Source organism: Salmo salar, chromosome 25 (assembly GCF_965601325.2).
Source record: "Salmo salar chromosome 25, fSalSal1, whole genome shotgun sequence".
NCBI lineage: Eukaryota > Metazoa > Chordata > Actinopteri > Salmoniformes > Salmonidae > Salmo > Salmo salar.
The window spans coordinates 9281780-9298656 of NC_138315.1; the positions used below are offsets into that span (position 1 = coordinate 9281780).

The following is a 16877-nucleotide window of genomic DNA, read 5'->3' on the forward strand; positions in this document are numbered from 1 at the left end:
CACTCGTTCAACTTGAAGAGAAAGGAATCCGATAATCTATCCCTAAACTTTCTTTCAACAAGTCAATATACATTTGTATTTACTCCTCAGACACCCTAAAATGTAATCAAACTATAATATTCCTTTTGGGAAAGAAGTATGTTCAATAGGAAACCGATTTTAGCAGGTGCGCAACTTCATCATGGCGCGCCATGACACGGATTTCTAAGACTGTTATTTCTTATTAGTTTTTGAAGTTACAAGCCTGAAACTTTGAACATAAACCGCTGACACCCTGTGGAAGCCATAGGAATCCATAGAGCTATTTTACAATATGAGCTTTCTCTTGCATTTCTAAGAGGATGGTCTCTCAAAAGAAATTGTGGTTGGTTTTTCTTTGGATTTTATCCTACCATATCTATTGTGTTATATTGTCCTACATTATCTTAACACTTCAAAGTTTGTAGAAATGTTATCTTTCCAATGGTACCAATTATATGCATACCCTGGCTTCAGGGCCTGAGCTACAGGCAGTTTGCTTTGGGCACGTCATTCAGGCGGAAATGGAGAAAAAGGGGCCTTATCCCTAAGTTAACAGCTTCTACCCTCATGCCATTAGACTGCTAAACAGTTAATCAAATGGCTACCTGAACTGTATGCATTGACCCCCCTTTTTTACACTGCTGCTACTCACTGTTTATTATCTATGCATAGTCACTTTACCTCTACCAACATGCAGGGTTGGGTAGGTTACTTTATAATCCGTTACAATTATCAGTTACAGTGGGGGATTTGATCTCCCCTGCTGATTTCATACATTTGCCCACTGACAAAGAAAGGATCAGTCTATAATTTTAATGGTAGGTTTATTTGAACAGTGAGAGAGAGAGAATAACAACAAAAATATCCAGAGAAATGCATGTCAAAAATGTTATAAATTGATTTTCATTTTAATGAGGGAAATAAGTATTTGACCCCCTCTCAATCAGAAAGATTTCTGGCTCCCAGGTGTCTTTTATACAGGTAACGAGCTGAGATTAGGAGCACACTCTTAAAGGGAGGGCTCCTAATCTCAGTTTGTTACCTGTATAAAAGACACCTGTCCACAGAAGCAATCAATCAATCAGATTCCAAACTCTCCACCATGGCCAAGACCAAAGAGCTCTCCAAGGATGTCAGGGACAAGATTGTAGACCTACACAAGGCTGGAATGGGCTACAAGACCATCGCCAAGCAGCTTGGTGAGAAGATGACAACATTTGGTGCGATTATTCGCAAATGGAAGAAACACAAAAGAACTGTCAATATCCCTCGGCCTGGGGCTCCATGCAAGATCTCACCTCGTGGAGTTGCAATGATCATGAGAACGGTGAGGAATCAGCCCAGAACTACACGGGAGGATCTTGTCAATGATCTCAAGGCAGCTGGGACCATAGTCACCAAGAAAACAATTGGTAACACACTATGCCGTGAAGGACTGAAATCCTGCAGCGCCTACAAGGTCCCCCTGCTCAAGAAAGCACATATACATGCCCGTCTGAAGTTTGCCAATGAACGTCTGAATGACTCAGAGGACAACTGGTGAAAGTGTTGTGGTCAGATGAGACCAAAATGGAGCTCTTTGGCATCAACTCAACTTGCCGTGTTTGGAGGAGGAGGAATGTTGCCTATGACCCCAAGAACACCATCTCCACCGTCAAACATCGAGGTGGAAACATTATGCTTTGGGGTGTTTTTCTGCTAAGGGGACAGGACAACTTCACCACATCAAAGTGATGATGGACGGGGCCATGTACCGTCAAATCTTGGGTAAGAACCTCCTTCCCTCAGCCAGGGCATTGAAAATGGGTCGTGGATGGGTATTCCAGCATGACAGTGATCCAAAACACACGGCCAAGAGAGTAGCCTAGCCAGTCTCCAGACCTTAATCCCATAGAAAATCTGTGGAGGGAGCTGAAGGTTCGAGTTGCCAAACGTCAGCCTCAAAACCTTAAATGACTTGGAGAAGATCTGCAAAGAGGAGTGGGACAAAATCCCTCCTGAGGAGCCGCCAGAGCCGCCCGCCAGTCCGGAGCCGCCAGAGCCGCCCGCCTGTCCCGAGCCGCCAGAGCCGCCCGCCTGTCCCGAGCCGCCAGAGCCGCCCGCCTGTCCCGAGCCGCCAGAGCCGCCCGCCTGTCCCGAGCCGCCAGAGCCGCCCGCCTGTCCGGAGCCGCCAGAGCCGCCCGCCTGTCCGGAGCCGCCTGTCCGGAGCCGCCAGGGTCTCCCGCCTGTCCGGAGCCGCCAGGGTCTCCCGCCTGTCCGGAGCCGCCAGGGTCTCCCGCCTGTCCGGAGCCGCCAGGGTCGCCCGCCTGTCCGGAGCCGCCTGGGTCGCCCGCCAGTCCTCCGGCGCAGCCTGGGTCGCCCGCCAGTCCTCCGGCGCAGCCAGGGTCGCCCGCCAGTCCTCCGGCGCAGCCAGGGGCGCCACCTAAGTGGGCCAAGCCGAAGGTGTAGCGGGGCCCACCTCCCGCACCAGAGCCACTGCCGTAAAGAAGGCCCACCAGGACCCTCCCCTTTAGAGTCAGGTTTTGCGGCCGGAGTCCGCACCTTTGGGGGGGGGGGGGGGATCGTTGTTGCTGATTGAGAGTCATACATAGGCAGCCTGTTTTTCCTTTGGGGTTTGTGGGTGAATAATTTCTGTTTAGTGTTTGCACCTGACAGTACTGTTTGGCTGTCGGTTTCTTGTTTTTTTGTCTAACGTGTTCTTTCTTGAATAAATTGATTTAAGATGAACACATCCTCCGCTGCACCTTGGTCTCATTTTGATGACGGCCGTTACAATTGAAGAATAAATCAATGTTAAAGTTTACATACCTGGCAATATATGGATGTTAAATTTTACTTTATGGGTTGGTTGTGTAGGCTTCTTCTAACCCATCGCTTTCTACTACTTATAATAATACAGTTAAATTATATCTTTACATTATAAACCAAAGTCTATCATAATTCCAGTCATTCCCTTGATCTTCAAGAATAGGACTTGGAAATATGGAAGTATAGATTAGCCAAATTGTTTTACCTGAGCATAACCTCAAAACTAAGGATTTATTAGCCAGCCCTACTCAGTTGTTTATGATTTTGTTGTCATGGAGAACTGATTGGGCTCATTGATTTGAAAAATAAATGCTGCGCTCATGGAATGGCATGCTTTGAGCACTACTAAAAAGCACTGAATGAATGCCATATTCTGCATTTGCTATAGGCCTGTTGTTTGTTGGTGACACTTTGATATCTTGATAACATGCAGCTGTTTAAAGGGCAAATCCCGTAAAGAAACAATAACAAAACGGCTGCCCAGCTTCTGTTTTGGTAAAAATCTAAGGGATGGGCCTTGAGAATTGTAACCACTCTCAGATTAATAGACAGAGCTATGAATGCAGGGACTGACTATACATGATATCGACATTAAGTCCAAAAATGGATGTAGCAAATACAGATTGTCCCTTTAGTCTATCAAAAGTGTGCAAGTTTGAGCATGTGTCCATTAGGCCTATTTAAAAAAAAAAAAAAAATTATCAGCATGAATTAGATTGAGAAATAAAAGCCCCACTTTTATTCCATAGGCTGGGATCCGCACTATGCAGCTGTTGCAAGAGCGCATTTTTCACTGGCTGTCGACTGGTTTCAAATACAATGGTTGATAGACAGCTTAAATTTTGGGAATTCAACCATTATTTGGTTCAAATACACATTTACATTTGTGAACAGCCATCCACAACAACCACAATCCGTAAAGCGCAAATAGCTAAATGAGAGAGTAGTAGTGTGACTCACATCAATGCTCTATGTAATATTAATAATAAATGATATCAGTATCGCCATAGACTACACCACTGCTGTCATCCTTACCTCCAAGCGTTTATTTAAATTGGATAATCTTTGGATACCGACAGCAGTCGCACCATTGGAAGACCTAGCTTGGACTGTAGCTCTTTTCCCGCGATCTATCAAACCCATTTGGTGTGTCATCATGGTGGCCTCTGACTTGTGGTCAGACTCACTCAGGTGGAACAAACTGAAACTTGTGCCTTTTTTCAATGCTGATTTGATTGTCATTGAGAAAACAGAGAAGTGTCAAAGATTATTTTTCACAAACATCCTTTCTAATTTCAAAGTAATCTTGGAAATAATCATCTAGTTTTTCAAAAGTATCTGTAATCTGATTAAAATATTTTTGTCACGTTCTGACCATAGTAAGATGTTATTTTCTATGGTAGAGTAGGTCAGGGCGTGACAGGGGGTGTTTTGTGTTTTTCTATGTTTTCTATTTCTATGTTCTTAGGTTCTAGTTTTGTATTTCTATGTTGGTTTGTTTGGGATGATCTCCAATTAGAGGCAGCTGGTCCTCGTTGTCTCTAATTGGAGATCATACTTAAGTAGGGGTTTTTCTTCCTGGGTTTTGTGGGTGATTGTTTTTGAGTAGTTTGTTTCTCCTCTGCATCACGGTTTGTTTTGTCTATTCAGTTATTTGATGTATTGCAAAGTTTCACAGAGTAAATAAATGTGGAACTACACACACGCTGCACCTTGGTCCTCTCCTTTTGACAGCTGTGACAGAATCACCCACCATCAAGGGACCAAGCAGCGTGATATGGACCAGTGGACTATTGAGGAGATAAGGAGGAGTATATCCAGGGCTTTGGAGGATTTAGGTACAGGAGAAAGGCTCTTCCCATGGGAATAGGTGGAGGCAGCGAGAGCGCAGCAACAAGGGAAGCACGAGAGGCAGCCCCCCCCCCACACGGGGAGATTGGCAGAGTCAGGTTGGAGACCTGAGCCAACTCCTCGTGCTTACCGTGAGGTGCGTGTCAACAGTCTGATGCCACCTGTGCCAGCCCCATGCATCAGGTCTCTAGTGCGCCTGCCCAGTCCGGTGTGTCCTGTTCCTGCTCCTCGCACTCGCCCTGAGGTGCGTGTTACCAGTCTGGCACCACCTGTGCCAACTTCACGCATCAGGCCTCCAGTGTGTCTTCCCAGTCCAGAGCTTCCGGCGACAGTTCCCAGTCCAGAGCTTCCGGCAACGTCCCCCAGTCTGGAGCCTCCAGCAACGTTCCCCAGTCCGGTGAGACCTGTTCCGGCTCCACGTAAGAAGCCTCCAGTGATGATCCATGGTCCGAAGCCTGTAGGGATGATCCATGGCATGAAGCCTGTAGGGATGATCCATGGCCCGGAGCCTGTAGGGATATTCCATGGCAAGAAGCCTGTAGGGATGATCCATGGCCTGGAGCCTGTAGGGATAACCCTTACATGTAACATATTGGATGTAATCCGTTACTCCCCAACATGTACATATTACCTCGACTAACCTGTACCCCCGCACATTGACTCGGTACAGGTACCCCCTGTATATAACCTCGTTAATGTTACTTTCTTGTGTTACTTTTTTCTTACTTCAGGTTATTTTATTTTTGTATTTATTTTTTTCAGAAATATGTTTTTACTTTAAAAAAAAATCTGCATTGTTGGTTAAGGACTTGTAAGTAAGCATTTCACGGGAACCTTTTGTATTTGGCGCATGTCAAAGTTTTAATTTGATTTAATACAAAATGCCTTGCTTGTTGGGCAAAACAATGAACAAAATGCAACCCGCTGAAGGGAGACAGTACTGTGTTCGAATACTTATCCTAGCCGCACTAACAATACTATCTGTGATATAAATGGGGTATGTAGTATGCTTATTGGTCATAGTATGGATATATTTACTATGCCATAAGTTCCCGGATGCATTCGTCAAAATTCAAAATATACAAACAGTGGACACTATTTCCGTGCATTTAGGGCCCATAATGCAATTCTCGGCTTCACATCATTTTGTGATTAGAAGAAAATAGCGAAAAATATATTTTCTGATGAGAGCGGATACAAATTCATTGCTTTAATTAATTATGACAAATGTTAAGAACATTTTGTGCAATGTAATAAAAAAGTAATGAATTTTCAAATAAGTTACATGTTATGTTGGCTGACAATTTGTTAGCTACACTAGCCTTACAAACCACGTAGTATAGCAATACAACAGTTGCTTTTATGTACCGGTATGTTAGCTAGCTACCTAATGTTAGCTACTAATACATCGAACTTTCCAGTATATTAACTATATGCTCTCCAACTAACTACCTAACATGTATTGACTTGACTACTCTTCATTCTCATCTTAGCTAAGTGGTTATCAATGGACATTGTTATTGAAGTCATAAGATGTATAGCTAGTAATTTGTTATGCTAGCAAGAAGTTGCATAGCAACAGCATCGACATCCTGTAGACAGGCAAAGTGCTAGTACACTCAACTGAAAACATTTACATTTACGTCATTTAGCAGACGCTCTTATCCAGAGCGACTTACAAATTGGTGCATTCACCTTAAGATATCCAGTAGAACAACCACTTTACAATAGTACATCTATATCTTTTTTTTGGGGGGGGGGGCGTGGGGGGTTAGAAGGATTACTATATCCTATCCCAGGTATTCCTTAAAGAGGTGGGGTTTCAGGTGTCAGCGGAAGGTGGTGATTGACTCCGCTGTCCTGGCGTCGTGAGGGAGCTTGTTCCACCATTGGGGTGCCAGAGCAGCGAACAGTTTTGACTGGGCTGAGCGGGAACTGTGCTTCCGCAGAGGAAGAACAAAAAACAACTGACCTGTGTATTTGTCTTTTAATTCGTTTTGTTTATAAAGGGTTGTTATATGCAAAAGTGCAATGTAGGTCTCAAAATGGTGAAATAACATTGTTAACTAAATGTTGCATAAGTTTTATGAAGATTTTGTAACGTTTATTGACTGAAAAACGTGTTGACACTGTGCCAGTGCTTAGCTAGCTGCTTGCAAGCTAGCTACATTAATGAATAAGGGGGAAATGCTAGCTAGCTAGCTTTACCACCCTGTCTTACTTATTTTTACTAACTAAAATAGTTATTGCTTTGAGTCTGAAATGGAGAATTGAATTTGAATGGTTTGAATATGAATCTTTGGCAAATCCATTGAAGAAAAGTAATCTGAAAAAAGTTTTCCCACCTCCTTATTTACATTGTAAGTACACAGTCATAAGAAAATGTATTTCACTTTACATGAAGATGCTTACTCCTGGGTAAGTACATTGTAAATACATGTATATCTCTTGTAACAACATTGTAATTACAGAGTTGGCTGTTAATGATTTATACATTTTAAGTAGAATGGAACTAAAAGGGTTATGCCTAATGTTCTCCAGTCTCCTCTATTTTCTGTCTGCAAAAGTTGTTCTATTCTAACTACATGGTAATTATAAAGGTTATATCCTACTGGGTTTCACTTTACATTAAGTAGCTTGCTCCCGGGTAGGTACATGATAATTACAAGGATATCCTATTAAAACACACTGTTCTTACATTACATTTGATTCGGGATATCCTTTGAACCAGGTCATAACATAGAAATAAACTCATTGAAAATGACCGGTAGTTAATGACAATTGTTGCAAATAGATCCTAGCCTATTTATCAACCCTTGTATTGCATGTATATTCGATGGCAGTGGCACCTTGTAACAAGGTCAGATTTTGGTTCGAGTTATTAACATGGTAATTCACAGGTAACTTTCAAACGTGTAATTACAAAACATTAGTTACATAATGGAACAAGAAAATGTGTAATAACATCAGTAAATACATGCGGAGTAACCTTCAGCAAGTGGATATGTAAATACACATTTCAAATTGTGCAATAACTGCTAGCGCTACAACCTTCTTACCATGTAATTACATAGTAACACCCATGTAGTACTATGTTGTTACTACAGTTTTTAAAGTGTAGTTAAATAGTAATAGGGGCAACTTGATGTAAAGCGTTACCAACATTTGTATGAAATTAGTTTGTATTGTGTAATGACATACTGTAGCTATTATTCATTGTTAGGGCATGTGTTAAAGGATTCTAATGTGTTTATTATTATCATCCATTGTTTGGGGATGTTTTGGAGTTGTGTTATTATGTAGGGACATACACTGTATAATATTGCTCTACATAATTACGATGTAATTTTAAAATGTTTAGCTTAGTTTATATGGTGATTGTAATGTGTGGTATTTTTCTCTATGATTCATCTTTGATTTATCATATGTAGTGGTGCTACAGTATCTAAAATACTTACTCTGTTTTCAGGCGGGCCAACCAAACCCCACAGTGAAGTTATACGTGGTGAATTTGTACGGGCCGACCCATACACAGGAGCTCACACCACCAGACAGCCTAAAAATAAGGTGTGATACATCATGATAATGAAAACAATAATGAAAACAAATCTTGGAAAGTTTTCTTTTTGGAGAGACACGGTCATTTTTAATCAATAATAACTGTGGTTGTTCTCTCTCGTAGGGAGCACTATGTAGCCATGGTCAAGTGGATCAATAAAACCAAGACAACGGTCAGGTGGATGAGCCGTGCCCAGAATGTGTCAATCCTGACCGTGTGTGACACCACCACAGGGGCCTGTGTTAAGGTGAGAAGAATGGCATTCTGTGTATGGAGTTGGGGGGGGGGGGGGGGGGGGTCACACTCCCACCATTATGTTATTTTGGCAGTGGGACGAGAGAGCAGACAATGCACTGACTGTTATTGCTATGTTACTGTACCAAAGGGAAAGAGATTGTTTACTCGAATGCCTCATCTGAAAGTACTGTATGAGTTCTATATCAACAGTTTACAGTATGGACTTAGCACCTGTTGTGTTGTTTGTTGTGCTTGCATGCTAAAGGGTGCTTGTAAAGGGGTGTATGCACGTTCTGTTTACCCACCATTTTGAAGAAGAAGATTATCTCATGGCATTTATCAGATAATCACACTATAAATCACATTAATTATTCTAGAATTTTTTACTGGGAAGCTTTTATCATCTCATAGAACTGTTTTCATGAACACTAAAGTAAAGATTTATCCTTCCCACGATTTGTTTTGATTGCAGAGTGTTATTATAAGCTTTGTCTGGAACAGGGCAGAGCAGCAGTCCCCTGTGGGGAAAGCGTGGCAGTCTGTGGGAAACTGTTCAGTTTGACTGTTCCAGGGTCAGGCCCCACAGATGGCTAGAGCACAACCAAACAGCCTCTCCAGCCAAGAAGCTGCTTCGCCTGGGCCCGGACTCATCTTCTCTGCCAGGGCTTTTGTCCTTGTCTGCAATTGGTTTAAATGAAAGAGCATAAATTCTGGCATTTTAAAGTATTGGGGAAGAAAGGGAATTGGATGATTTTGAAGGGTTTGGGCTGTCTTGTGGAATGGTTAATTGGTTAAAACGGGACATACTATTAACTGTTAACATTTTGGTCTTTCTATTTCAGAGGCATGAGGAGACCTCAGAGCTCTGGCTTTCCAAGCAGGTAAAACATCTTAACTCCTGTAAAGTCAGTCATGGTCAAACATATCGAATCAAAGTTCCATTCCATTTAATTCAATAGATCTTTATTGTGCACATTGGTAATGATTGGCCTAAAATGCCAACACATGAATATAACTAGTCTATTATTCACAATCTCTGTGGTCATATAATGATCATAACACTCAAAAGTAAAATGTTTGCTGTGTTTGTTTCTGCAGAACCAGGAACCAGTGTTCTCCAGGGACGGCAGCAGATTCTTCCTGACGGTGCCCGTCAAGCAAGGCGGGCGCGGAGAGTTCCATCACATCGCCATGTTCACCACACAGGTATAGGATCAAGTCGCCATGGTTACTGAACCGATGGGGGTCACTCATGTCACCATGGTTACCACTCAAAGTGTTCTGTTGCTATAGTTTCCACCGTGGTGAGGGTAATATCTCTGTGGTTACAGAACAAGAAGTGAGGGTCATGCTGATGATGATAAATAAGTTGTTTTTATAGATATGTAAGATGACTCTTCTAATTGTTTATTTCCTGTGTCTGTTCCCCTTCCCCCTCCAGTTCAGAGCAGATCAAAATGAAGTCCGCCATCTTACATCAGGGAACTGGGAAGTAACTAAGATCCTGGCCTATGATGAGAGCAACGACAACATGTGAGTGTCTCTTCTGGGCTGTGCATAATATATGAATAATGAGGATTCAGGTATTGTGTGTGGGGGGGTGGGGGGGGGTCACACTCCCAATGGTGGGTCATTATGTTATATTGGCAGTGGGACGAGAGAGCAGACAATGCAGTGGTTCTTCCTTTAAAAGTTGCGTCATACTGCAGCACACCTTGCGGGCTGCAGCAGAATTCTATGGAACGTTATTTAATATTCAGCCATTGTTACCATTAATGCTAGTTAGTGCTAGTTTGACCACCAGAGGGCATCTTTGAGAAGTATTTGATAGCCTTCAATATTGGCTGTACGAGCAAATTTAAAAACTTTTTTGTAAGAACATAGTATATGGGATTGATTTGAAGAAATGTAGCTTAATTAATTTGATTAATATTATGGTGTTTCTATTCCAAGAAAACCGAAACCCTCAGGGCTTACGTTAGTTTAGAATGGAAAATATGGCGCTGTACAACGTGACAGTCGGGAGTAGGCTACAGTACTAAGAGCATAACATTTCCACACCCTAATTGTAGTCTAACCAGTACCCAAACAGAAATATTGATATTAATAATAATAATAATCGCTTTGTTTAAAGAATAACGATATTTTAGAGATTTTGTTTTCAAATAACCTAAAGTGAGCGAGAGCCATAATTGAACATGGGGTGAGACATTCATACTAATTTGTAAATAATGCCAGTTTGTTATTCAGAATGATTTATTTCTGTTTTTAGAGGGAGAGAAACCAAAAGCCCACCGTCGCCTCATGGGTCTCCCAGTCGCGGCCGGCACGGGTATGGAACCAGCATCTGTAGCAACACAGTTTGCACTACGATGCAGTGTCGTAGACCCCTGCGTCACTCGGGAGGCCCCATCTGCAATGTTTTTGATGCTGATCAATTGCCTTGCACAAAGTATCTATTGTCCTGCTAATAGCCCATACTGGCGCTGTACAACGTGACCGGTCGGGAGTAGGCTACAGTACTACAGTAAGAGCAAAATAATCCTAAACATTTCCACACCCTAATTGTAGTCTAACCAATACCCAAACAGAGATTCAGGGAAAATAAAAATCTAATTGATTCATCAAGACAAGTCCCCATGCTTGCCTCAGATCAGTGCGAAACGGTGCTGAAATAGTTGACCACACAATAGGCTATTTCTTCAAATCCTATTGCTTCTAACTTCAATATGCTTTTTAAATAAATAAGACCTACACCACTTTTAACCTCTATGGGCTAGGTGGGACGCTAGCGTGCCACCCGTGGTGCACTCCATCAACAGCAGGTGCATTTCAAGAGCGGCAAATTTGAATCCAAATAAATGTCAAAATTCAAATTTTTCAAACATACAACTATTTTACACCCTTTGAAAGATAAACATCTCCTTAATCTAACCACGTTTTACGATTTCAAAAAGGTTTTACGGCGAAAGCATAAATTTAGAGTATGTTAGGACAGTACATTTACAAGAGTTGTGTGTAATGTTTTGTCAAGTCAAAGACAGGGTCACCAAAACCATAAAACCAGCTAAAATGATGCACTAACCTTTTACAATCTCCATCAGATGACACTCCTAGGACATTATGTTAGACAATGCATGCATTTTTAGTTCTATCAAGTTCATATTTATATCCAAAAACAGCGTTTTACTATGGCATTGATGTTGAGGAAATCGTTTCCCTCCAATAACCGGCAGTCAAGTCAGCGTCACAAATTAAATAATTAAAATTAGAAAACATTGGTAAAATATTATATTGTCATTTAAAGAATTATAGATTTACATCTCTTGAACGCAATCAACTTGCCAGATTTAAAAATAACCTTACTGGGAAATCACACTTTGCAATAATCTGAGCACTGCGCCCAGAAAAATACGCGTTGCGATACAGACTAGACGTCATGTTGGGGAGATCTAAAATCGAAAATACTATGTAAATAATACATTACCTTTGATTCTCTTCATCAGATGTCACTTCCAGGTATCACAGGTCCATAACGAATGTAGTTTTGTTCAAAAAAGCTCATCATTTATGTCCAAAAATCTCCGTCTTGTTAGCACATGATCTAAGCCAGCCGGACTTCTCGTCATGAACGAGGGGAAAAAATATATTTACGTTCGTTCAAACATGTCAAACGTTGTATAGCATAAATCATTAGGGCCTTTTTTAACCAGAACATGAATAATATTCAAGGTGGACGAATGCATACTCTTTTATAACGTATTGGAACGAGGGTACCCAACATGAACTCGCGCGCCAGGTGTCTAATGGGACATCATCGTTCCATGGCTCTTGTTCGGTCAGATCTCCCTCCAGAAGACTCAAAACACTTTGTAAAGGCTGGTGACATCTAGTGGAAGCAATAGGAAGTGCCAAAATATTCCTCAGCCCCTGTGTTTTTCAATGGGATAGGTTTAAAGTCAATACAACACATCAGGTATCCACTTCCTGTCAGAAAATGTCTCAGGGTTTTGCCTGCCAAATGAGTTCTGTTATACTCACAGACACCATTCAAACAGTTTTAGAAACTTTAGAGTGTTTTCTATCCATATATAATAAGTATATGCATATTCTAGTTACTGGGTAGGATTAGTAACCAGATTAAATCGGGTACATTTTTTTTATCCAGACGTGCAAATGCTGCCCCCTAGCCCTAACAGGTTAACAGCTCATTACTCAACACTAGTGAGACTCATGTCGCCTGCGGTAGGCCTACAATATATAAAGAATATAAAAAATAAATGACGTGACTCTCCGCCAATAATTAGATTTAGAGGATTGGAGGATTCTAAATTAATATCTAAGGGGCATTTTTCGTTAGGGCAAATATGATCTGTGAGAATATCTAAGGGGCTTTTATATCATTATAAATCAATTATTAATAATAATAATCGCTTTGTTTAAAAAATAACAATATTTTGGAGATGATTTCGTTTTCAAATAACTTAAAGTGAGTGATTATAATTTGAATATAGGCCAAAATAATATTTATAAAGGCCAAAATATTTATTTCTGTTCTTAGAGGGAGAGAAACCATAAACCCAGCGTGGCTATTTTATGGACAAGGACATGCCGGCCGGCCAAACCCTCCCCTAACCCGGACGACACTGGGCCAATTGTGCACCGCCCTCCCAAACATTGTCAGATGTGATACAGCCTGGATTCTAACCAGTGACTGTAGTGATGCCTCTTGCACTGAGATGCAGTGCCTTAGACCACTGCGCCACTCAGGAGCCATGACCAAGATGACCAATGTATATATATTTTTTATTTTACCTTTATTAACTAGGCAAGTCAGTTAAGAACAAATTCTTATTTTCAATGATGGCCTAAGAATAGTGGGTTAACTGCCTTGTTCAGGGGCAGAATGACAGATTTTTACCTTGTCAGCTCGGGGATTCGATCTTGCAACCTTCCGGTTACTAGTCTAACCACTAGGCTACCTGCCGCCATATTGTCCTGCTGCCATATTGTCCTGCTAATAGCCAATCCTAGAAACGTTGTTTGCAGAATTCACAGCCTGCTACGCTTGTGAAAAACAGGGTTAATAATGATAATAATAATACTTTTTCACCCTTCCACGTGTTAAAGGTTCCAATTGATAAAGTTATCAATTAGTATATTTGAGTTTAACCACAATATTTGTTGTATTATTTGTTCTGTCTTTTCTGGTGAATAAAACTGAAATTGCAACCAGTCATGGCCGGTTGTGATACAGCCAACCTAACTAAGAAATACATTTGACGATACAATTCTCCCCCTACCCTCCATTTTGGCAAGAGTCTATTGTCCTGCTAATAGCCCATAACGTTGTAGTACAATGTGACCGGTCGGGAGTAGGCTACAGTACAGTAAGAGCAAAATAATCCTAACATTTCCACACCCTAATTGTAGTCTAACCAATACCCAAACGGAGATTCAGTGAAAATAAAAATCTTGTTGATTTATCAAGACCAGTCCCCATGCATGTCTCAGAGCAGTGCTGTCTTGACCTTTGAATGGTGTTTCTTCCATTCATTTTGAAAGAGAATTTTCCAGTAAGCAACCATTTGTTTACCTTCCTTAGCCTACTTTGTTACAATATTTCTGTCATTTAGTGATATTTATTCCCATAGTAATTCGTTATAGATCCATATCGAAATAAACATCTCCATTTTGAAAGAGTCTTTCTATCATTATTATTAACGAAAGCATAAAGATGCTGATAAAGAAATACAGCACTGTACAGTATATGCTTCATCCAACATGTTGCGGTTGCATGAGGTCGCCCACACGCACTTTAAACATTTGGTTAATAAAGCATTTAAAGCATTTTGAAGATAGAAGCTGCCTGCATTTAAAAAAAAAAATTGGTCACCTTTATTTAACCAGGTAGGCTAGTTGAGAACAAGTTCTCATTTACAACTGCGACCTGGCCAAGATAAAGCAAAGCAGAGTTACACATGGAATAAACAAACATACAGTCAGTAATACAATAGAGAAAGTCTATATACAGTGTGTGCAAATGAGGTAGGATAAGGGGGTGAGGCAATAAATAGACCATAGTGGCACAATTATTACAGTATGGCAAATTCAACACTGGGGTGATAGATGTGCAGAAGATGAGTGTGCAAGTAGCGGTACTAGGGTGCAAAGGAGCGAAATAAATAAAACAAATAACAATATGGTGATGAGCTAGTTGGATGGGCTTTTTTGTTAGGCTACTATTTGTTTATTAGGCTACTGTGCCATCTGACAAGTAAACATAGCCTACAGTACATACTGTGGTAAACATGGTAAAGTTTCTAATTCCTGACATAAGGGAAAGCAGGCCATGTCCAGACTTTCTCGGTGACCTCAAGTACTCATTAACTTTGTCTTTAATGCTTTTTTTGGGTTGCATCAGTCATGGACAGAAACTTCTGAGACACAGTATTAATGATGAACACCCAGAAGTTCACTGGTAAGCCACATTAGCCTCTGGATCCATCCCAGTTGATATTCTGTGTCCACTCATAGTATCTCTCTTCAGTTACACATCCTTGGAATAGCAGACCAGCATAACGTTCTGGACGGCCCTTGCTGTGCCTGGTGAGCAGTTGGTCAAGTTCTGTTGTCAGAAGCAGAATGGAAATGTCAGGGTGAACCGACAACCTGAAGAACCCGCCAGGTATAGGTATGTTAACGCTGTCTGTCGGAGGTGGAGTTCCAGAGCACACAGGTGTGCCTGACATGGATTATGACTCCATCTCGTTCCTCGCCCTCTTCAATGCGTCATTCTCCACCTGACTTTCCGCCAATGACACCTGACTCTCTGCCAATGACGAGTGACTCTGCCAATGCCGCCTGGCTCTGGACCAGCTGTTGCCCGTATCTTTGCCCTCAGATAATGTTTCTCTTTCTGCTGGTCTGCCTTCAAGGGTGGAGTTTGGGGATGGGTGAGGAGTACTGGAAAGGTGTGACTTTCAGCTCACAATAGGCCATAAGTATACAGCAGTTCGCCGATTGTCTTCACTTTGATTATGCTGTAACAACATACTGTAGCACCATGACCAGGATCTCTATTCATTTAAGTAAGCAGATTAAGGCTTTCAGGAGGAACAGAAAATCTAGTACAGACAATAAAAAATGTTCATCAATTAGAATATTTGAGTTAAACCACAATATTTGTTCTATTATTTGTTCTGTCTTTTCTGGTGGATTAAATTGAAATTGCAACCAACTTTCTTTGGCTTGTTTAAAAAAATAACAATATTTTTGAGATGATTTTGTTTTCAAATAACCTAAAGTGAGCGAGAAAAAGGCCATTCTTGAACATGGGGTGAGACATTCATACTAATTTGTAAATAAAGCTAGTTTGTTATTTAGAATTCTGTATTTCTGTTTTTAGAGGAAGAGAAACCAAAAGCCCACTGTCGCCTCATGGGTCTCCCAGTCGCGGGATACATGATGTCAAGGGTATGGAACAAGCATCTGTAGCAGCGTGGTTTGCAGTGCGATGCATTGTGTTAGACCGCTGTGCCACTCGGGAGGCCCCATCCACAAAGATTTTAATGCTGATCAATTGCCTTGCACAAAGTGTCAAAATACAGAGGTGTTGGCAAGAGTCTATTGTCCCGCTAATAGCCCATAATACATGATGTCTACGTCAGGATATCCAAAACATTTATTTATTAAAGTCTATCAGAAAGAATGTTGGTACATATTTATTTTGATCCAAAGCCAAGAATGAGTGAGTCACTCAGCTTTATGTAGGTGCCGAGGCTATATGACTACGCCATTAACTTGATTATTTAGCAGACATCACTTGCTTATATTCAGTCAACACATACAGTTGAAGTCGGAAGTTTACATACACCTTAGCCAAATACATTTAAACTCAGTTTTTCACAATTCCTGACATTTAATCCTAGTAAAAATTCCCTGTCTTAGGTCAGTTAGGATCACCACTTTATTTTAAGAATGTGAAATGTCAGAATAATAGTAGAGAGAATTATTTATTTTAGCTTTTATTTCTTTCATGACATTCCCAGTGGGTCAGAAGTTTACATACACTCAATTAGTATTTGGTAGTATTGCCATTAAATTGTTTAACTTGGGTCAAACGTTTCAGGTAGCCTTCCACAAGCTTCCCACAATAAGTTGGGTGAATTTTGGCTCAGTCCTCCTGACAGAGCTCGTGTAACTGAGTCAGATTTGTAGGCCTCCATGCTCGCACACGCTTTTTCAGTTCAGCCCACAAATTTTCTATAGGATTGAGGTCAGGGCTTTGTGATGGCCACTCCAATACCTTGACTTTGTTGTCCTTAAGCCATTTTGCCACAACTTTGGAAGTATGCTTGGGGTCATTGTCCAATTGGAAGACCCATTTGCAACCAAGCTT

The 16877-nt window shown here is 41.2% G+C and overlaps 1 protein-coding gene across 1 annotated transcript in view; it reads left to right on the forward strand.

The window, feature by feature from the left end:
- The window catches only part of LOC106586113 (inactive dipeptidyl peptidase 10), a 219104-nt gene that overhangs the window by 140391 nt on the left and 61836 nt on the right, over nucleotides 1-16877 (forward strand). The window contains exons 10-14 of the mRNA XM_014172985.3: nucleotides 8150-8247; nucleotides 8363-8486; nucleotides 9319-9357; nucleotides 9575-9682; nucleotides 9918-10009. Of these exons, the coding sequence (XP_014028460.2) occupies nucleotides 8150-8247; nucleotides 8363-8486; nucleotides 9319-9357; nucleotides 9575-9682; nucleotides 9918-10009 (461 nt within the window). The remainder of the gene's footprint in view (nucleotides 1-8149; nucleotides 8248-8362; nucleotides 8487-9318; nucleotides 9358-9574; nucleotides 9683-9917; nucleotides 10010-16877) is intronic.